Consider the following 24,092-nt stretch of genomic DNA (forward strand, 5'->3'; position numbering starts at 1 on the left):
GACGAACTTTTAATATTACAAAGGGACGGGGCTCCAACAACTGTTATTAATCCAGTTCTTCCCTGATCAAATCGAAAATGTAACATATACTGTAATACGTGGATTAAAAACTCGTCTTACCTGCCTTTAATAAAAATGTTATATTGATAATTCGTTTTGGACTACTCGAGGCAGACTGGAGTTCGTTTTTCGACAGCAGCATTGGAATTCTTCTCTCTGCTATCACCCCCTTAACGACTCTGGGACGCAAACAGCTGTCCCGTGTTAAAGCGGCCGGAGCGTGACGCTGACTTCTTACCTTCACCTAGAGCCGAAGTCACGCCTCATGACGTGCAATCCATTCTTTATATGTTTTGATATGAAACTTAATTGCTGGCTTTATTATGTCGAAACATGGAAGAAATGGGCATGAAGCAGAGAACTGCTTTGAAAAACTGATAGTTGCTTAGACTGTCAAGAAAGTCCCTGTTACATTTTATGTTGGAACCTGCAGTTTCATTTTTGTATTATCCGTCAGCTGTTCCTGTCCACACGCTCACGTCTCGTTCTTCAAAGTTGTCTTCGGGGTTTCCGCCTGACCTTCTGTAAACATTTGTCATCGCCCTTATTCATGCTGTATCTCCCTACCATCTTATCATCCGTGATTTCATCACCCTATTAGACAGGCGTCCCAGACAAATATGTTTTCACATTATAGTATGGAGTATTAACCTTGTTATTTATCTCCATGTGTTGTGTTTGCGGAAGACGTAGATAGGTGGTTATTTTGAACACATACTACATTCGCGAATTCACTAAGTTCCAGTGGTGACTCGCGTAATAGTTTAGTTTATTAAAAGTCTTCATTTCGGTCATTGAATGTGTGTATGCGTCTTTTTGAGACGCTTTGTAATTGGCGAAGAGATCAAGTTATAAAGCACCTTTTAATTTGTAATTTTTTTCAGTCCTGTTGTTACTTACAATGTCTTATAGCTTTGGAATAAAATTGGGACAGACTCGTGCATTCTCTTGAGTGGGAAATAAATGATGTCTTGAAGTCTGTTGTTCTGATTGGTCCCTAAATTAAGGCTTGAAGGAGAAATGTCAATAATATATAACTTATTTTTTGATATATTTTTTGATATATGCAAATCCACTTCAGGCTGTAGTAGATTCTTCATGATTAATAATGTGATGTCATCTCATCGTCTGGTATTGTGTAATTAAACTAAAAGTTTCGGTGAAATTAGAGTGAAATATGAGCTGAGTTCCTTTTGACGCCCGGTGACGCATAATGTATCGAATCAGACTGTACATTGTACCAGAGCAAGATGAAGATGACACCAAAGAAGACTTTAGTTCCGGTTTTGTGGATAAAGACTTGCTGTCAAGTAAAAAGGGTCACTGGTGGGACACGGTCAAAGGTGACGGTTGCGTTACAGTAACCCATCGGACACATAAAACTAAAGTGAAAGTTACATTCAGCGAGTCCCAGGAGGACAGAGACCAGGAAATAGGGCGATGCAGGGAAAGAAGAAATAACAGGACAAACAGCAGGAATAAGGTAAGCTACGTCAGAGTCTGTGTCTTCTGAATATTTGGGTGTTTTCGCGATTATGTGTGCGTAACGTGGAAAGCAAGGCACTGCATTAATTAGATATGTGATAAGGCGGAGTTATTACATTTTGGTATTTATTTGTGTTGTTATATGATTCCTTGTGGAAACAGATATGGTTTGAGATTGCAAGTGATAAGTGTGGAATGTTGATTTGCGAGTGAAATTCGTTGTATATTTGTTTTAGAAGAGAATATGCACTAAGTAAATTTCCTCTTCATGCTTAATGGTAACAATGCATTAGTAGTAGGAAATAGTTGCACCGCTGTGCGAAACGAACCAAAGAAATTATAATATCCTCATTTTAAAAATGTTTTTCATGTTGCAGTTATTCTGTTTAATACTTTATGAGACCGTAGATTTAATAATGGACTACTGGGTTGACAACTAATTTGGTTATTATTTAATATACTCTGAGCTTAACAGCCCATATCCCACACGTATGTACATTTTAGTTGTTAAAAGAAGTTAGATCTGAAGGATAAATATTAGGCGTTCGCTCGAGATGTAGGTTTTTACAAATTACTACGCTGACATTTTCTTGAGTTGCAATGCAGCTGATTTGTGTAATAATAATAATTCTCTTTATATTCCTGTCCCATTCACCACACTCACATTCTTGTCTCATTTGACGCTTCTTAACTTCTATAGTTGATACAAGTCGTTAAATAATCTTGGATCGTGGAAATGGGACTGGGGCTGTCATGCTCTTACATAAAGAAAACCCGAATTTCTTACGAATTATATTTTATTATTGCTGAAATGTGGTAATGTAAAATGAAGAAGAAGAAGAAGAATACATCTTGGGTTTCACTTAATCTGTCTCATTGAACAGTTTTACGAATTCAGTTTGCGTAATCGGTGCCACTGACCTAGTGACAAAATAATAAGTGGCTGGATTTGTAACTTTAGTGTCGTATGGATTGTTTTCATTCTTTGAGATCGTGCCTTAATTAATTTAATTGAAGTAGCAGTGACGTTTGTGCATTGGATTCTGTTCATTGGGCTGTGATGCACTGTGAAATGGCATTAAATACGGTAGTTAAGATTTGCCTAGAAAGAAATAATGCATCTATAGTGCGTTCACCGACGACGTTGAACGCAAATGTCACTTTCCTGCCCCGGCTGGCGTTGCAAGATTTTCCTGATACAAGGCAAGTATCGGCCCATAAAACAATAAAATAAACTTCACATTTTTACAGCATTTCATGCCGGGAAGTGACAGTTGCGTTCAACTTTATCAGAAAACGCGGCGAACTTACTGATTGATGTACCGATAACGGAGTTGCCAGGACGACGATCATAATTGTTAATCTTGTGATGTAAATTGAAGTAAATCGTCCAGAATATGATCTGTTTTTCTATTACATTCCAATATTTTATTGCGCGGAATGCTGACTGCGTTTGAAGTGATGTTTGCCTCGATGATAAATAGTGTTCTTACTGTATGTGCCTGGCCTCGGCGACAATTGTCGAAGGAAATGTTTTCAGATTAGCTTGATACTTCGAATACAAAGAAGCAGGTCAAAACTCGACTTACCGTAAAGAAAGAGAAATTCTCTCAACTTATACCATAACAGTTCTAGTTTGTTGGAAGAGATATTTTTTCTTCTTTCGTTCTTGGCTCATTGCAGATTCAACACAGAACGAATTACGAGTGGTTTAGTGTAGATGCGTCTTCATCCTAATTCTTCTGGAATGATGTTGCTTTCTGCCCCCGTATTGCGGTCGCTAAAATTATACTCAAGAATTTACGTATTTTCGTGAAAATCTGTTCGAACATCATGCCACCGAATGCCATCCTAGATTGTTATTTTTAAAATTCTGTCGCCAAAAATTGGTCGCATGGAGAAAATTTAAATGCCATATGTGAAAACCTTTATGTCATTCAATATGTGGTACGACTGGTATTTATTTTAAGGTACAGTATTTAATGTGATGATGGATCATCTGCCAAGAACGTATATGAACAGGTCCCAGTCCGAGAAAAGGATGGAAGGATCCTGTTCATATGGACCTGTCGTCAGACAGAACACTAAATAAATAATAATAATAAATACCTTATCTGGATGTACAAAGTCAATCTAGAGATGTTGTTTTAAATAAGAATGTAACTGGGACATTTTAATTCCTACATTTCGCAGTGCGATTAGCCGAGAAAGTTTCATTCATTGTGTCGGATTCTTTGGCTCGTCTTGTGACGTATACGTACGTTTCCTGATACATGCGTTGGAACCAGTCCATATAAATCTACAGGCATACGTACAGAAACGTAACTTTTCTTGGCTGTGAAGTTTATAAATTGCGCGTTTCTGTTTAATGAGATCACTGAGATAGAATAAAGGACATTGCTTACCGGGATTTTGAAGGTCAGTACTCAAATAAACATATTTTCAGTCGCACATGTACTGTGTAATGTTACGGAATGAAAGTTGGTTGCAGTTCTTCATATCGTGCGGTATAATTCTGGTTTTTATAGGATGTGAAGTTATCGTTCTTGTGTGGCCAGCGTTCCTTATATGTTACTACTGTCTGTTTTAGGCATTACTTCTGTGGAGTCATACACTTCGTAATCTTGCGCGAAAATCTATGTTCGATGTCAGCTGCACCACAGCGTCCAGCAACTCCTCTCATCAGAATTTTAGGCTTAAGACTACTGTGGAACCTGTAATTTGGCCGGTGTTTCACTGTGTCAATTTTTACGAGTTTCGAGGATCTGTTATCTTCTCACTACCCTTTAGCCCGGGTTTTATTATTCATGTTGTGCTTTTTTCTCTTACCTGTCAACAGAACACAGTCATTTCTCACTTTACGAAGATTCGCATTACGAAATCTCGCTCATACTAACTTATGCAGTGAAGCGCATATCCTCCGCTTGGCTCGTCATCTGAAGTCTTCCGAATAAAATCAGACACGAAGATGGTTTTATTCTGGGTTCTTGTTCCTTGTAGTCTAGTAGAATATTACTGATGTTTTAGAGGGGTTTGCTTCTTCTATCATCTGGGCAGTGAGTCTGAAACTTCGGTGAACTTCTACTATACTCCACGGCGCAACAACCCATTCTTCATTCTTGCAGCTGTGACAATCTGAAATTTTTTTTAAGTGGTCGGGGTTCTAACTCGCAATTATAACGTTTCGCTTTTGGGAAATAACGACTCGCTTTTATGAACTATATCCAGGAACGTAAGAACGAGGACTGCCTACTTCGAATATCCACCCTACATTTAACGCAGCTTTCGTTCTTGGGAGACACCCAAAACCAGCACGTGGAAATCGTTACTGATTCAGTGCCTATTTAAAACGGGATTTTCTTCAGTGCTCACATTTAATTCAAATCGAGTACAATCGGGTGATCAATCATTGGTAGACATAAGTTATTTTTACATATCAACAGATTTACCTATTGGTTCTTTTAATAAAGAAACTATATTTGTTTGGTTGCCGCTACTTTTTTCTTTCGAAACATTGGAGGTCTTTTTTCAGAACGCTGTGTTACGCGGAAAACAATTGGACACCGCTGATGTAACCACTGCCAGTTCCTTGAATATTTGTTTTGTGCTGTAATATGGCGTACTGCATATTGACACAGCACACCTCACGACCTTCGTTTCCCGAATATTACGATGAGGTTTTGGGATGGTTTCAAGGGTCATTTCCCCAAGGTGACTCTTCGTGTTCATCTTTTTCTTATCCAGTGTTGATTCAGTAGCTGCGCTAACAAGATGCGCAAGTTGATAAATCTGCCTCTGCGCTGGATTTGAGTTCTGCTCGGAGAATTTACGGGTCTCCTGTGATGGATGGTAAAGACCTTACAAGGCGATGGAATGATTTTCCGTGATAGAAATCCTGCCAAGGCATTTGCGTGGAGAACTGGAGGAAGATCATGAAGATTATCGGTCTCGATAACTGGTCCTGTCCTCAAGATTGCGAGTCAGAGGTATCACTGATGTGATAATACGTTGTTTGTTATGCTGTTCCTCAACCATATTGTATTGAATTTCACACTTTCCATGCGGAAACACGTAGAAGTTTTAACAGAGCTTTGAATACAGCGATGATGGTTTTTGTTAGGGCCTGCTGTTGACTGGCGAAGTTAGTTTGATACTCGTCACTCCAAGAGAAAGTTCTGTACAAATAAACAGACAACGAACGAGTGCTTAAAGCTATTTCATTTATTTGTGAATACAATTGAAAAGGGACAGTGCTTTTAACACCTTTAATATCTCAACACCAGCTCAGGAATTGTGCAGTAGCACTTTGGATTTGAAGAGGTTAAAGTGGACAGTCAGGGCTATTGTCTCTGACTTTCAGTACTTCAGACCGTGTCCATTTTATCTCGTTTCGGTTTCATCATACGAAATCAGAAGTAGTTATTTTGTAGTCTTTCTGGAAATTAATACGTTTACTTCAGTCCTCTGAACAACCAGCGAAAATGGCAGTTCTCCTTTTGTGGGTTTTCGTAAAATAAATCATACTGAAATTATGAAGTAACATTGGTAACATTTGCAAATTATGTTGTGGCACTTTTGTGATCTGTGGTTTTCATTTGGGGTTTTATATACAGAATATTCCAATAATATGTATACACATAATACGGAATATTAACCTTGTTTGTGTACGTCTTTTTGGAACTGTGTGACAGTGTACCAGGGTGTACGCCACAGTTAAAACCATTACAGAACGCTTAAGCAGGTACGTTGTTCGCTCTACAGTAACGTCGTCTGTGCAAGGTGGCGGGACTGGAAAGCTAGTTCTATTGAAAGCCACTGATCAAAATATGCATTGGTATTCAACGAAGTAAGTTGCAGAACCACAGACTTGACGTGTTTAAATTCAGCTGGTCACAAATCTGTTGTTGTCAGGCGTGAAGCACGGCCAGTATCGGGGTTTCCAGTTCTGTAGGACATTTGTAATAAAAAGTTCCAGTCAGGTAACTGGGTGACCGCGAGGGATGTGACACTGGACTCATGGCGTGGCTCGTCTCCAATAGCTATCGACGTTTCATGTGATAATGCCTTGCTCCGTGATCTGATTAACTGCTCAGACACGGCTTGCTTTAAACTCGTTACGTGTTATGACAATCTAAGGTATCAGTAATGCCGTAGCCGTGGTGACTGAATGCAGGGAATTTATAGACTGGTTTTTACGTATGTTTATCTCTGGCAGACGGATTTGACTCTGTGGACTTGCGATAATCGGTAGCGAACGTTTCATCAGATCCAGAACTGTGTTACAATCTCGGGTGTAGTACGGAATGTGCGCTGTACTTGTGGTTTCTTGAACTTTAATGCCTCATTGTTCGAGCAAGGCGAACAAGTTGACGCCCGAAGAGATGTATTTTGAAATCAGATTGTGAAAGGAATTGGCACTTTGTTTGTTGTATAATTGCCCTTATTATACCCCATCTACACGTGGAGGAACTGCGTTTAGTGAAATATTGGCCGACATCAAATCCTCATTCCGAACTCTAATACCACATTCTTCTTATTTTCTTCCTCGATGGTCCCTGGGGAAATTTCTTTATTTCCGTTCAAAACGTTTGCCATTTACGAAAGTTTTTAAGGTACTAACATGAATTTAGCCGTTTGTATCAGTAGCAAATTTCAGATATTTGAAAACGACAGTAACACCCAAATTACGATCACGAAGAAGTTACGTTCAGGCTTAATTCGGGGAATGCTTACTGCCGTCCAGTTAAGACATTTCTGTCTTACCTTCTGCTGTTTAAACGTCCGAAGATTGAAGCAAACAGTAAGAGAGAGAGAGTAACAAGGACACGAAGAAAATTAGGTCGATCAAATGGAAGATGATAAAGATGGGCTGAACATGTAGCACTTACGGGGGAGATGAGAAATTCGTACAAATGTTTTATCGTGAATCGGAAGTGAAGAGGTAGCAGTGAAACACATGGAACTAGGTTTGTTATTGTAAATTGTGATTCTTCTGTAGTTCATATGCAACATAATGCCGCTGGCTTTGAAATTCCAATTTAGTGGATCCTACATCATGTACGTTCTTGCGTTGGAAGGCAGAGATGTAAGAGGTCAAGTGTTAGCAGTGGTTTTACCTTTCACTTGCTGATCTGATTGGCCTTACCATGTGGTATGCTAAATATTTAGTTGCTTTTATTGTGTATTTTGATATTTCCCACCATTATTTACAGCAGAGTTCGGAAACGTGATAGGTGGGTCCAAGAGTACAGTTAACACGAGATGGAAAGTAATCTGTGTGGTAACTGTCTATATATTTCTTTGCTGGAATCTGAGTTCAAAGCCTTGAAGAAAGTTGCACCTAGTTGTCGACTTTGAGCGTGATGCAGTTCAAGTCTGCTGCAACACGATAGTTGCTTATGAAAGCAGTTGAAGTTATTTTCTTAACTCTGCAACTCCTTCGTTATTTGTGCCTCGTTATCACGTGCTCGATCGCCTTATATCAAAAACAGACCCGTGTTACAAAAACCGCGTTCTAAGAGGACTGACTGTTATTACTTTAGTAAGAGAGGTGGCTTAAAACGAGACGATTTCCTGAGTTCTGACGCCGTGTAGACTCATCGGTGGATAACGGTTCGGAGAAACATACTGCCTCCATCATCAGGGCTAGAATTGCGTTTTTTTCTAAATCACACTGTGAAAGCAGTTGAGTTGCTTGGCTCCAGAGTTTCTCTTTCGCTGTTTGTGCGTGCTTATCACTTCCTAGATCGTATTATATCCAAAACGGACCTAAAGACTGAAAATTTAAGTTATCCGAAACGTTAGTTATACCTCCGAGTCGCCACGGCATCACAACCCGTAACTGAGAACCTGAACTCTCGCTTTAAACGAGATTTATTCAGCTGTTTCTTCAGTTCTTGACTTATTTACCGTTTACGTTTCTTCTTTATGTCGCTGCTTGGCGTTGTAATCCGTTTTGAGTCTGGTCTTCTGCACAGTAGCCTTACAAGTTTTATGAATCCTTATTCGGACAAAGCAACAGGAGTCTTTGTGGCCAGGATCAGAACATCGAAAGGTCTTCTTCATTATATAAAAAAGCGAATAAATACCCGAGCTGCAGGCAGTGCTTAAGTGGCCAGACTTTCATTGAAGCCTCAGGACCCAGTGATACACAATTTTAACTACTCGTGTTCGTTGCACCTCGAGGGTGCGTCTGCACTGACTTTCACTAGGTGCCCTCTGAATCTGTAGACTGAAATTCTACCTTGTTATACGAGTTTGTAATCTTCGTTAATTAAGTCTGCGATAGCCTCTTTGTTTCGTGGAATATTTGTCTCTCGTTTTGAAGTTGGTTGTCTTCTGAGTTTTTTGGCGCCGTGGTCTGGTAGGTTCAGAGGTCATCAGGGCGATGAGTAAACCGCGGGCTTACTCATGCAGAATGCATTAAACGTGAAATGCGGACATATTTTTAGTCTGGAAACCTGAATGGAACACAGAATGGATCTTAATAGGAAATGAGGACGTGAAGTGGATTACTTCAGCTCGGGGCGATTGACCCAGTGATGGAAGAAGTAAGCATTTCTGAAACGTACGTCAATATCTACCAGTCTGCATGGCGGAACATTCTAGAAGACAGCCATCTTCTTGTTCTGGAGTCACTAAAATGGAACGGTAAGCAAACTTCCTAATCTGCAGGAGTTAACACACTGCAAATTCTTGTTTGTGTAAAATGATTCGTGAGGTCTCCTGCGACCGGTGGTAATACTAGCGTATTTGTATATGCCCTTAGGGTTTCGAAACAAAACTCTTTGTGATCCTCTCAAAGGGAATCAGAGTCTGGCGGAGGTGTTCATGCCGTCTTCTTGCAACTCCTAACGCCGAGGTCAAGATTAGTGTCCGGTACTGGACGGATCATAATAATAATAATTGTTCCCTAAAAAGGAAATGAGATCGGGTTTAGAAATAACAATAGCCTATCAAGAAGGAACATGTTGCCACCTAATATGGAGCACTAGAAGCAGACTACCGTTTGTTCATGACGCTTGGATTTTGTCGCTACGCTAAGCACGCTGTTACAGATATTTCGATTAGCGGACACCTTGGGTACTTCGAGTAAGTAGGTGCTTTAATGAATTTTCCATTTATTAGCCAGCCGCTATATTGACTGATTAGGAAGATTTCAGAATTTTAATTAAGGCCTGTTTTATGTAGAATGCAAAACGACATGGCGTGGAATCTGCATTTTGTATCTGTTTGATAGTGGAAACTAGTGAAACGCGAATATATTTTTATCGTACAAACTTGTTGACTGTAGGATACTTTGAATTTATACCTGATGACTTTCGCGTAATACAAGTTAGTGGAAATTATGCACGGAAGTCGGTCACTGAAGTATATATAATTTAGTATTTTGGCTGACTTCTGTAGAGTTTTATGTGTCCCCATTATCCGCTTTCTCCCGAAATATTGTTCGTGACCCTTGTGTGACCACTGTCCATATGTCTCTCACAACACTTGTTGCTTCTGCTTTTTTTTTTACATCATGCATGACACACTTGTACACGCCATAGAAAAGCTGACCTTTTCCTGTAGTTCGCTACTCTTCAGCGTGGGGTTTTCTGTGCTTATTTGCAGTGTTGTGTTAACGTGAGCTTCATTCCGGCGAACACAGACCTTCCATATGCATTCACTGTGGTTTTGCACACTTCGTTGGCTTCAGTGCTAAGTTTTTGCAGACCATCTCCATCGAGAAAGGCCTTGAGAAACTAATATTCGCTTAGTTGGTCAACGAATTCCTCTCCTTTTGTGGAACATGAAGTTTCATTGTTCTGTTCACAAGAACTCGTCGTTGGATCTGCCATTCCACATCCTCACTCCCTGTTTATTAAACGTATTCAATGTTCCGTATCTTCTGCCGTTTTTTCATTGCTTCGAAAATTACAAACATCCGTCTAAATGTGAGACCCTGCTTGTTTACGATAATGGGTTGCTAGCCGATCACTAAACCTAAAAACAGGAAGGCCATCCTTTATCTGCTGTTCCCGACTTTCTTGTTAATATATTTGCAGTGTTTTGTGTACACAGACGAATTAGGAAATTGCAAATATTCCTCGTTTGTTCGTAGACACTTTTTACTCATAAATTTAATTCTTCTTTTGTTTTTCCCCTCTGTATGTTTTTAACATCTTCATTTCCCATGCTCAGGGGCCACGTTTCTTTCTCCAGTCCCGATTCTAATCCCTCTTGGCGTCCAAACTTCAGATTTCATCCGAACTAACCCATTTCATTTCTGGAGCAGAATTCGATGTACTTTTCCCTGTCTTGTTTGTTTTGTTCCTTACTAAAATACTAGGTGATATTCTAGTAAGTGAGGGAACGTAGATATAGTTATCTGTGTATGACATGCTTTTAATCAAATTATGTTATGATACTGATATAAATGACTCGTAACACAGTAAGCTAAGGTATGAAGAGTCGACTCTTCAGTTTCTGTGTGTTTCCACTCCATTGGTTAGTCTGATTTCGTTCAAATTGCTGCGTCCGTGTGGTTTGTGGTGAACGGACGAAGAAAGAATTCCCTCCGTGTCGACCTTGAATCTAATCGACCAACAAGAACAATGATGCTTGGGCAGCTTCTGCTTCGTTTTTTTCTTATTCTTGTGTGTATTAGTTGTGTCTAAACAAAGCTATAAGAAAATGGATACTAACCCTTTGTAGCCCAAGCTAGTTTAATAATTGAGTCCTTACCAGAAAGAAAATATTTTAAGGTTACAAACATCAACTAGTTAAGGCTATTTAATGAAATAATAGCTGTTTACAGTGAGAAACACGAAAACACTAAATGAAAATTAATTTATTCTTAGTATAGTTACCATTGGACTTCGAAGGTTTAACCAACCAGCTCCATGTAACAGAGTCTATAAGAATCTAATAGTTGCTTATCTGATCAAGGCGTTCCTTGGCTCTTTTGGAACCCAATGGCTCACACGAATCCGCCGCTGGACTGTGTCTTGAGCGTAATCCAGTCCACACCCTCGCATCTTTTCATCCTCCCCATCAACAATTATCGTTCATAGTGTCTTATTTGGACCTAGGAGAGATGAATTTAGAATATCGCAGAACGAGGAGCTGCGTGAATTGTACGGGGTACCTAGCATAGTGAGGATAGTGAACCCTGAGCATGCAGTGTTTATATAGGCTACAAGGTCACGTGTAAGGATTGTCTGTACAGGTGTGAAAATGAAAGAACTTGGGCAGCGTATTTTTATCAGCCCCTTTCAAATTATAGTTTAGAAATATGGATTGGCTGTCCGGCGTGACCTGGCACAAAATCGCCATTGCTTATTATGCACCTTCTCGTTTCATTTGAGAGGCTCTGTGTCATAATTGTGTTATAAGATTGACATGTGAAAGTTTTACCTTGCAAATGTAATTATTAACACTGCTTATTTGGATTTATAAATGAATATCCGTTATAGATAGGAATTGTTCGTAATGAAAGTTCGGAATGTATAATAGGCTGCAAGTAGATGAGTATTCATTCTGTGGACACTGGCGTGGGAAGCTGAGCATCGAAACGAGAGAATTTTCTGCCCGTCTAACACTGGTTTTAATTCGATAACACAACAAAATTCAACTCGTGAAACGTAGCGGTAGAAGTCACATGATTAAGAAGTTATAATTTTGAGATTGGTGAAATGATGGAGGGTGCGATTGGTGGGGAATGTAGCAAAACGGAAGCGATGAGAATGCATAAACATTTTTGTCGGAAATCAATAGAATGAAGAGACCAGTTGGAAGAACTGTTTACCCGGAAAGGATAATTAATTAAATCTTAAAGAAATACGATGTGAGGGTGTAGACTTGATTAAATTATTTCAGTATTGGATGCACGGGGAACTCATTAATTTCCTAACGAACCTTTGGGTTTTACAAAAGGTGGGAAATATCTTGACTGTCTTTTCCATGTAGGAAGTTACAAATGATTAACAGTTGAAAGCCCGATATATGTACAACCTGCTACAACAGTAACTGCATCTTGTATTGTTGGGTTTTGTAAGATTCTCACCTTAAACAACCATCATTTCCTTAAACAGCATGCACCAATTTATCTTTAATGGTGAGGTGTTGTGTTTTCTTTGCGGTACGGACTTTATTATTATGTACTGTTTAGACGAGCTTCGGCTTCAAAGGATAAATGAAGTTACGAACCTAATATGTGCATTGCTGTTCGAACAGAAGACACTGCCCCGAAGTAGCTGTAAAAGTTGTATCTAGTTGATGCAGTGATTATTACGTGGGAGTTGTTTATGTCTGGCTTCCCTTGTCTTGAAGAATTTCTTTCTCCACGATAGACTGATACTACTCATTGGGCCGGTTTCTATTTGCCGACGTCGAGTGACGGTCGTGATTCAAGGGTTTAGCGCCTTTGTATCCCTAAAATAAACGCCACGTTTCACCCCTAGATTATATAACCACGCTATCGGCCTACAAGTTGCGTATGTTACTTCGCGTAGAATGAGATGGTGGTGAATTAGGCTGCTTAGTGAGATTTTAGGCAACTCAGAATAGAAAAGGACTAGAGAGGAAGCGATTGTTGAGATTTTAAGGAAGCCTGTTTGTATAGAGATTCTAAAGAATAAGAAAGATAATGTACTGATAACAGTTTTCTCTGACTCCACAGAACCAACTGCTTTAACATTGAATAACTCTGAATTTTGCCCAAAGTTTATTATGGCGTTTAGCGTGCCTCTCAGATTAAACAGAAATTGCCCTCGGAATTTAGCAACTGTTAGTTGTAATGACGTAGAAGTTCAGTAAACGCTCGGTAATTTCTATCAGTGCCCATTACATAAGACATGTTTCATATTTCTTTTCGGTAAAGGTAAAAACGTGCACCGACTAAACACCAAAGTTATGAAGAAGTTTTGAGACGCGTGTTAGGTGTTATAAAATTTCCTAAAAATTTGCCTCTAGTTTTAAATTCGTTACGGTCAATAATTATAATAAACCAACCTTGTAACTTGCCGACGGAGCCGATGAGAGGATATGGAGATAATTCAGACTTCTACCACCATGCGGTGCAAGTGATGTGCTAGTGATGCGACATCTGCCTGCAATGTTCATAATCAATTTGTACTTTTCGTTCTTCCTGCTCTTCTTTTGTCACCCTGGCGAAATTCTTTTCTTTACTTCTAAGAAAAATGTTTACTGTGTCACATTTATTTTCACACGTGACTCGGATTTTACCTGCATACTTTGTTTCTTTCAAGCGTTCTTCGTGTAAGGTTTTCAAGATGTACTCTACTAAGAGCAACCTTAACTTCACTCATACAAATAGGCCTGTGTAGCATAGGGATTGTGATAACGTATGTAACAGGCTCTGGAGAGTCTATCAAACTGAAATGCTTTAATCTTTCCGGCCCGCGAGGTGAATTATTAAGATCAGAATTAGTTTTTTTGGACAAAATCTTATTTCGTGTTTTCGATTAAAACATTATTATCATTAATGTCTTATTAAAGTTGAAATTAAGCCGTAGGGACATTATCATATTTAATATAATGCACCGATTGATTTCGCCATGTATGTCTGTCCGTCTGTCTAATGTAACAACTCGAGACGCACTGAACGGATTTTCACTTTATTTGATACCGGTGAGTTAACTGTTCTATTTGACGGTAAACTACGGTTAAAAGTATTTCTGAAAAAATAATATGTAGAATATGAGGTTTTCACAGCGGTGAGTCTGAAGATGTACTTCTACCAAACTACACGGCGCAGCAACCCAGAAGACAAGTCATCTTAAAAGAATAGGCACTAAATCTTGTCAACAGAACAGTTTTTGTAAAAATATAAAACAACGATTCACAAAGACCTATACATTTCTGCAACCGTAAGTGATTTGTTGAATCCCAAGTCACACCCCCTCCCCTCCCCTCCCCTCCCCTCCCCTACCTAGGTAATGGTCATTGAACCTAGACAACTCTGACGTCACTGGTGCCATTCGCAAATGTAAAAGATGTCAAATGTGTTGACGGAATTATTTAGTCTTTTTAGGCCCAAAAAGAGAGCGTTTACGAATCGAAAATCTGAACCAAAGAAACGCGATAGAATTGTTACACCCTGCATTTATTTCCTATCTTGGTCGCTTACATGGCCTTAAACAGAGTTTGAAGCTTTAAATTTCGAGTCGGATTTTGAACCAAACCATTTAAAAAAATCAGGACTAAGAAATACAGGCGTGGATTAAGGAATTATGCGTTTAAATTCTTTGTTTAATGATTCGATCGTGTGTTGTGATTTTTAAAGTCTGCCACAGTTTGGTTGTAGTGGACATTCTGATGTTTTGTAAAACAGGGTAGTTAGAATTCCCTTTTTTAATTCGATGTATCGAATTGCGTGAAACATCTGCTGAGCAGGTGAGTCGGAATCTCGACAGCTGCCTGTCTGCTGCCGTACACGCACTCAGCCCCAAAATTACGAACTTCACTGTTGCTTTCCGAGGCGTACATACTGCAGAAAACTACCGAACACTAAAAAAGGATGTAAAAAGTGACCGGGCTTGTATTCCAGCGCGCAGGGCTCGTTAGTTTTGAGGGGTGTAACTGGTCGTCACAAAAACTTTGTGGCTTGCACTGAAAATTAAAAGTAAAGATGTAAAAGAAACTGCATTTTATGAGGACAGAAATTAAATGAACGCGAGCTTTGTGCTCGCTGTGCTGGATTAAAATGATCTAGTCACCCGAGACATGAGATCTGCTGAGCTCATCAGACAGTTCAGCAATGTTAGACATCACCTCATGGTAACAGTCCCTGACACTGCGAAATAGCAGACACTTCCCACCGCCTGCAATGAAATACAAACACGTGGGTGGGCACTGACTTCTGCTGTGCCATGTCCTATTGAAGGAGCGTCCATGGAGCAATGCCGTTCCTGAGAAGCTGATAGTCACTCAGCTTACCTAGAAATCATCCGACTGCTTGGAATCTGAACTTCATTACCATGACCACAAGAGCAAGCCACTGGACCCTGTCCTTAGCTGTAGAGTCCAGCATTCGCCCTAATGTATAATTTCCAAGAGATTGATCTTGTCAATTTGAAGTCCGAAAAAAGAGAGAGAAGAAATTTAGAAAGTAGGGTGAGGAGGTGGGTAGTAGTGAGAGAGACGTTTAACGAGGAGGTGGCATAAATGTGCTGCTATGAAGGTTCCCAAGCAGTTTCCACTCGTCCTTCTGATGGAGGTAGGTTGAAGAGAAGGTGTGAGGTGTTTAATGAAACGAAAAGAGAAGTTGAGCAGTGTCATTCTGTACGTAGAATTTTGGAACCAACTCAGCATTTGCTCTAAGACCGAGGAAAACCACAGAAGCTCATTTAAATATCATTTAAACGTCCAATTTTTTCCGCAAAGAAAACCACGTCTTTGTTACAAAGTTCGACTGGTTACTTTTGTTTGTGACTAATCTCTGTTTATTCTGGAAATCATACGAAACTAACAGATGCATTCTGTGGGCAAAATACAGAGTTGTTGAATGTCAAAGCAGGTTGTGCGTATTCTTACCGCAAGCCTTTAAAGGGTTTATGTTATCCTCTTTAACTACAGTTTTGTCTCCAAAGTGATTACTTTCCTCAAAGTTTTCCCATGAACATTTTGGGTGCAGTTCTTATGTCTCCCAAGCAGTCTTATGCCTCAGCTTGTGCATTTACCGTCAAAGTCCACACTTGTTCTTCTTGGCGTCACAATTTCGTTCCAGGCTCGGTCGCCTCTGTTGTATTTGTACTCGGGACGAATCTGTGCGTTCCACGCCCGTTTGAAATAAGAGGCAGGGGAACAAGAGAGGCTAGGACGAAGGAAGAGAAATTGTTCTCACAAATTTTCTTTGCCATCGGCAGTACTCTGTAATTTATGTCTCGGTTCCTTTGTCGGTAATGTCTTTGGTTTACATAGTTTATGCATTTGTTTTCCTTCTACATGCAACCTAGTGATGTAGGCGAAACGCGCTGTTTCGAACCAGCGATTGTCCATTTATCTAAACCCTTGTCTGAAGATAGACGCTAAGAATATTTTATATCGCTCATGTTTTTGTGAGAAAATTATATATCATTTTCATATTTCAGAGTATTTCGCTGTTATAACAGAGCTTGTTGTTAAGGCAGTGTTTGTGACCGTAATGTGGTTGCTGGTACTGTAAATCATTCCGTTGTCTTTATCCAGAAACGCTTTTAAGGTGGAACAAATAAGCGTATAATCTCGTTATACGTACTTCCTTATGATGTCTGTGAGGATAGACACAGACCACCAGTCGTGTTCCATCAACATGTGACTTAATGGACTGTAATAACATGTTGTGGCCCCCTTTTCCCGTATTTATCAGTGGCGAAGGCAGATGTTTCTAAACGCGTCTCACTGTGCAATTAGACACACATGTTCTTTTGGACCACCGCGCCTAGCATCCTTCGTGGACTGTAGACAAGTTTGATTTTATGAGATTTGATGTTTATTGGACAAGGAGTATGAATATGGATGTCTTCTGGGATGTTACGTCGCGTAGTCTGGTAGATATTGGTCGACGTTTCAGAGGCACTTGCGCATCGGGACGATGATGGAAGCAGTAAACATCTATATGTAGCCGTCTTTAAATTTGATTTTGGTTCGCAATGTTAAACGCTATCAGATGCGGCTTTTGCAAGACAGTACCTATCTTTTATCCATAATTAGTCAACAGATTTAAGTAGAATTTGTACTTGGGGTATCAGCAAAAGCTTGCAAGACAACTAGTTTGATTTCGTGCCATGCTAGTACAGCGTAAATACTGCTATAGGCTTACATAAAAATCGAATTGAATTTGCAAATTTGTCATAATATCTAAGTGTAATTAGTAAATTTGTGTTTAGGGTACGAAATGTAGACTTACTAAGCATTGTTTGATCCGGTTTGAATGTGATGTGTGCTGTTGATTTTCTTTGTAGGCAGTAGGTTTAAGTCTTCAGCAAATGAACATGGACGACGGAGAAATGGGAAACAGCATTTGGAAACTGTACATATATTCCTCTCCAACCGCAGATTTAAAGTATCCCCGGTTTTGTATATTTATCAAGTTTTGCTAACCGCGGTATTTGGTTTCGTGTCCGTGCTCTTTAATTAGTGTACTCACGGAAGAAATTGGTGGCTGCTGCACTAAGATCCCAATTTGTATTGGGAAGGGCTGTAATGGCGTCCGAGACCAATTTCTAGTTTCTAGACCACCATTTCTGTGCGTCTCTTTGAGGCGTGCTTCATATTTGATATCTAATATTTTACGCCTTACTTTTTAGGCGTTCTTCACGCTCTGTCGTGAGGTCCTTTTTTAATATATTGTTTCACACAGCGGGGACCGTAGTGGTTGTTGTAACAACAGCAACAGCGAGCACCTCTGAGGCGTCGGTAAACTTCTATCAGACTACACTGCGCAACAACCCAGAAGAACCCAACTTCATATTCGCCGCCACGAGAACCTCAAATTTCGCCTCCATGACAAAATCCTCTTTTCAAGCCCAGAGCTCGTCCAAGGCGAGTGGGTATGTGGCAAGAATGAAGTGTTTCTGTCTGTTCAGCCGGCGATGCGATCTAACAGACTAGATGAACGCTGTCATGGGCTAAATGACCATTAGCCCCTGTCGGAATATATGAAGTCATGATGATGAAGATGCTACCATAAATTTTGCGCATGGCAGTTGTGCGTCAAGTCTACTTAGGAGCCATAAGTCAATGTGTGAAAACGGAGTTCATGGTTTCATGTGGAGTAGCAGAGATCAACAGTCACCATGTGCCAGTTACTTACTTGTCCTGCGCAACTAACAGCTCTCTGCTGTCGTCTTGAATGCTAGAATAGATTACTTCCACCTCTATAATGCCCTCTAGACTGAGTGTTGAGAGCCTGCTTCCTCATTATCGAGCATTAAGCATTTTTAAAAGGACTTCGCATTTGCGAAATTGCCTTACTTACAGGCTATTCGCGGCGCTGACTGTAAACAAACAGGTCCGTGTGAGTGTGATACCATAAGATAATTCTGAATAATGCATCAATAAGGATGTGGGACGAAGCGTTCGTGGCCTATTTTAAGTTAGTTCAGCATTTGGCTGGAGGGATTACGACCACGAAAATCTAACTTGGGATTACCTATCCTTTCTCTGGATTCTGTTCATTTGTTTATTTGTGTAAGATGTTTCACTTAGACTGTAGTATGCTTCGAATGTTAGGATAACTGATGAATAATTACTTAGAAAGGATATGAGAGGAACCGTTTGGGAATAATTCGAAGTGCTATTCCGGCATTTGCCCTGGAAAACTGAGGAAAACCACGAACACATTTGGCTTGGATTCTAAGCAGATGCCCGAGTCAAGATCACCGTTTTCAGGGGTGTTATTAGAACCACGGGCCTTTAGAATACGAACATCCATCGTACAAATACTGAGTTGAAATTTTGCAAACCCATTAATTTTATTTGTGGGAACGGACTGTTGAAGGGCGAGAAAATACAATGCTGTGGGGGTAGAAAACTTCTGCTGTATTTGTAGAATTAAAGAAACTGCAATTTCTTATTACTACTTATTATCGGGGTCGTAAGGTCGGCCATTGCTTGCGCAGCCAGATGCTGCATGTAGCGTTCTCGACAGACGACGTAAATTGCAACACTATTAAGAAAAGATGACGTCAATACCTCTACTTCGGGCCTTGTCATGTGTTTCTTGCATAACATGAACATGTAATTGGGAGGACGTATCCGTCGCGCCACGTTTAATTTCAGAAACTAACGTATTTAATGGCTATTGGTTAAATGTGGCTTTAGGATTCTTCATTTATATTGTATGGCTTCTCTGGTTGTGCACCTAGTATCAAAGTAACTCTCTATGAAGTGGAATTTTTTTCCTTCAGAAGCTGATAGTCGTTCGGCCAATCAATACATTCCCGTTCTTTTACGGAATTAAAAGATTCGTTACCGTACTCACAAGATCCCGCCATTGGACTCTGTGAAAAGCCATTTGAATCCATTCCACACCCTTACACCATGTTTCTTTCATATCTGTTGGTGTTTTGTCTGCAGGTCGCCCGACTAAATTTTTGTATGCATTTATTATTTCCACAGTATCCCTTATGCCCCACCCATCTCATCCTCCATTTAATATCCGAATATGTTCCGAAGACTGCAGACACCTTATTGTGTTCCGTGCCGAATTTAGTGAAAATTAAAAGAAGGGCAATCTCCTTCCAACATAAAATTCATGGGTTTTCCCGCGTAGTTCGGTTTAGTTTTATGCTTGCAGAGGACGGAAAAGGAAATCCTTTCTTCATGGCTGGCAGTTTATTTTAGCAGCTACTTCTCGTTGTTCAGGTTGTCGTCTGTGTCGGTGATTTTTTTTCTTTTTGCTTAGATTTTGATCCTTATGTCGAAGATATATAATATCTCTCTACGTTATGTAACTGTCGGCTGTGGAAACATTTCAGTTAATTACTTCGGCAGGTATTATAGTGGTCGTAACCTGAGACTTCAAGTCATACTCTGCGTGATTAATGATCCAGTTTGTAGTGACATGCATTAAGACACGAACTAAGTATAGAAGTGGTAAGCACAGTACGGACCGTGTGCCGAAGCTGGCACGTGAAAATATTAATATGTTATTCTTAACGCAGTCGTTTATCGTAGATGTTCTTCTGCGTTTTGACACCTTTGCTTTTCATATGTGACATATTTTCTTTAAATGCTGTAAATTTCGACTTTCACGACTTCGGGTAGACACCTCCATGGAGCAGAATCTGTCTTTAAAAGCTAACAGTCACTAAGCTAGTCAATTAATACCCCACATTTTATGGAAATCGATCGTTCATTGCCTTGCCACACTAAATTTAATCGAAATGGTTGAAGTTGTTTGGGATAAGAGACAAGGATGAACGAACGGACTCAACAAGAATAGCTGCCCCATCATGCTTCCACTTTAAGTAAAGAACGCGTAGATATGGATGCCATAATTATGGCTGTAAGCACACCGTTAGTACTGTCCGATGCATGGTTTGCCAACACCAGGCCTGCTGCAATGATTGATACATCTGTTTCCATTAACTTTTTGTTCTTATTAGTATATTTAATGTTACTGCAATGCAGAAGGTCAATAGTTTTAAAAAGGTCATAGAGTCATGGGCGTTGGGTTTATTGGTCTTAATGACAGAGATTATTTTCTTTAGGCTCTCTGCTACGTCGCTTCCAGTGGCAAAGCATTATGAAGTGTCCGTGCGTGTGTTGAAAGCGATCTAAGTGCTTCTGAAAGCGTTAAAATAAGGACCCCCGAGGCTGTATGTCATTAGGTTTGCTTCTTGAAGGAAATTATTTTCTGATTTCCTTTGTTGATTGCTCCTCACTAATTGGTTTTTTCGGCTATGTTGAAGGGATGCTGTCTGGAGATCAGTCGTCCAAAACTGACCCTGTCTTGCGAAATTTCTTGAGGTTTGAAATTGTGTGTCCAACTTTGACGCAAAACTTTATCGGGAACACACTTCAGACCTTATCTGAGCTTTCATATGATCTTCGATGATTAATATCCGCTGCTCGGTACTGTACAAAATCGAATGAAAACAACTTACAAACAAATGGAATGAGTACTACAGTGTGACAGCAAAGTTTCTTTAAGTTATAAGTACTCATCGCGGAGAAAGTCGAGTTAAAACTTGATATGTACATTTTGGACCATTCTGTAAATCACTAACTATTCAGCAGGTTTTGGTATTGCAGCTGAATTACCAGCAAATATCGAAATGTAATCGGGAAGACAATAGTTTGTGCCGATTATTAACTGTACACAGAACTGCCCTATTTGACTTCGCTACTATTTGTGTCTCAGAACCGGGCCAGGTTAGTCGGTAGACCTGGGGTTCACCTTTCTACCTTTGCTCCTTTCCCCTCCTTACACAGTAGAGAAAACTTGCGATGCTAAACAAACAAACAAACAAACAAACAAACAAGCAAATCGTTGGAGGAGATTATCTTCTGGGATGTTATGCTGTGTGGATGATTAACTTCACATTTCTTAATTTGCATCGTATCTGACCTAACAATAGACGGACGTCTGCAATATTGTTTCTTCTGTTGTGGTAATGTTTCTAAAATAGGAGCGTGGCCTAATCATAACACTGTGTCATGTTGGGGTGGTTTAAATACAATTCCTTGCATGAATACAATAGATTTATTGCGTAAATGTTGAAATCATAGACTCGTTATGGGAACTGAGTCAGACTGGTTTCACAAGTGGGGATTGTGTTTAGTAGCTGGATTTCTCTGACCACTGCCATTTCTGTGATTCAGCTAATTACTCTAAGGACTTAGTGCTAATACCTGTGTACTTTAAGCTGGAGAATCTCGTTCGTTACGTGTTCCCGCAGTGTCGTTGTGCGTTGGTAGCTACAGTGTTGAACAGAGCGTGGCGTAAGCTTGTTGGATAGGCCTAGTGTAGTTTTTAAGGTGTATCATTAGTGTTGATCCTGCTTTTGGTTGCTTGCATCGTGTGAATCACTGTGAACGTTTAAAATCAGTTATGTAATCATAGATTGTTTTAGTTGAATGGATTTGGTAACCTACATAGTGGAACCTTCCATTTGTCGACGTAGTGAACGACCAATTTGTCGTTATATTTTACGTACTCGTTTTGTTGTTTGTTGTACGTCGGGTATTTCTGAAACTAATTTCACTGTGATTCATGAAATGAGTATTAAAACTATTGTGTCATTGTTTCTCCTTTTTTGACACAACATTTAATCGTCAAGTTCGCTTGTTCTCCCCTCCATTCAAGAAGGAGACAAGACTTATTGGTCGTTGAGAACTTCGGCCGGCCGAATTAGCAGAACTAGAGATCTAATCGCCTACATCTTTCCTTCGGTCTGGTGGTCAAGGCATTGACCCACATCCGTGTTCACTTGCAGGTTGTCCGGTACATTTGTAATGACTTGATTGAATTTGAGCTGAAGGTTTGTTAATAATGTAGTGCCTGTATTGGAGCGTTAAGAAATGTGAAAGCCAAACCCCAGCCGAGACTCCAGGACTGTGTATCGAGGGTCGTGACTGTGGGATAGTGGTTGCTGCCGTTCATCCACTCAATTGTTCCCAGTGACGTATTTCAGATTCGTGTTTTAACTTCCTGAATATGGTTAAGAAGACGACAACAGTTGAATGTAACTGTGAAACAGACACACATTTACGGATCGAGGAACTTATGTGCTTAGAACCTTTGGATGTAGTAGTCAGTCCAGCCTTGGAGGATGATACTGAGAGAGAACTGGAGCTACGTCAGGTAATTCGTGGAAATAATGATTTTTATATATTTTCTTTTATAAAATGAGCATAAGTTGTGTGATAAATTGTTGACTTCCAAAACAAAAGCAATTGTATTTGTAAGAAAGAAACCTTTAAGAGCAGACATTGTTTTGGACAGAGGCGGAACGTTCATGTTAACCATGTTAGCCCGGTTAACACCTTCAGAAAAAAAACTATAAATAAAAAGTCTGTCTTATTTTCGTGGTTCAGTTGAACTCCGTACTCTCAAACGCAGCAGCACAAGCTCATTGCGAGCGTAAGCCTCAGCTAGCTGGTTAACACCTGGTTGCTTGATGCTAACGACGCATTTTATCTGATAGGTTCTGTTGTGTGATGTACCAATGAGCCAAGAGTTTATTTTTGTTTTGTTTTTCAAAGTGTTAGCCGGGCCATGGTTTTGGATAATATAATATTGGTTGAGGCGAGGAATATTAATTTAGGCTGCAGTAGACCTACAGGTTATGAGACAGGTCGAATATGATGTAAAATGAGACAGATATTAGCAGTTCTGTGAACCTGGAAAAGTGCATTAGCAACTCCGAAAATGCCAAAGGCAGATATTGCTAAAATTCTGTACGGTAATTGTCTTTGGTCACGAAGCTGCTTTCAAAATAATTACCCATTCATAATTCATGATCGTGTTTCTGTCTTTTTCGACTCTGTTGTTGAAACAGGCCATTCACTTAAGAAACAATCCATACAAATTCCAGTGCCCTTCCTTAAAATATTTAACTATCACCTTATCTCACTTTCTTCAAGTTAATATAATTTGTAAACTTGCTGCTATGCATTAGTCCGCGCTGCAGAGCAGCCGAACAGACGATTATCATGCATGTGCTATGTGTGTTTTCCACCGTATTGCTTCAGGTCATTCCGACCCACTGTTGCATCATCAGAAGAGGCAGAAATATTCATAATTTACTTAAGTGACGAAGCCACTTCATCTTCAAACGCGCTGTCGTTGAAAATATAAACATTACGTCATATATGCAAACACTGGCCTTCGCCAGGTCAGAGATAACCGAGAAAATCCAATCACTTTTGTGCCTTTTCAAGCAAGATGTCAGAATAATTCTTTTTGAACTGGAAGTTTCGTCATTACCGTGTTTACAAAAACTGGCGACTGGACAGTTGAATGCAGCCCACACCCCAACGCCCTTAATCTTTTATCCCCATTTTAATATTATCCTCCTGTTTACGTCTAGTCCGATATATCATGCGCTGAGAGA

The 24,092-nt window shown here is 39.9% G+C and overlaps 1 protein-coding gene across 3 annotated transcripts in view; it reads left to right on the top strand.

Moving 5' to 3' along the window:
* Window positions 1-24,092, top strand: part of LOC110835576 (rhotekin) — a 141,453-nt gene that overhangs the window by 5,432 nt on the left and 111,929 nt on the right. Inside the window, exon 1 of one of the 3 annotated variants that reach the window (XM_087344961.1) lies at window positions 1,162-1,543. The exons of 1 other annotated variant lie outside the window; for it this stretch is intronic. In XM_087344961.1, the coding sequence (XP_087201087.1) occupies window positions 1,274-1,543 (270 nt within the window). In that variant the 5' untranslated portion in view covers window positions 1,162-1,273. Of the gene's footprint in view, window positions 1-1,161; window positions 1,544-22,678; window positions 22,841-24,092 lie in introns of those variants that run through there. One more of the 3 variants, XM_087344963.1, reaches the window with a different exon arrangement.

The sequence above is a fragment of the Zootermopsis nevadensis genome, unplaced genomic scaffold, assembly GCF_977971745.1.
Source record: "Zootermopsis nevadensis isolate Lab colony 2312 unplaced genomic scaffold, Znev_1.0 Znev_ptg000008l, whole genome shotgun sequence".
In the NCBI taxonomy this organism is placed as follows: Eukaryota; Metazoa; Arthropoda; class Insecta; order Blattodea; family Termopsidae; genus Zootermopsis; species Zootermopsis nevadensis.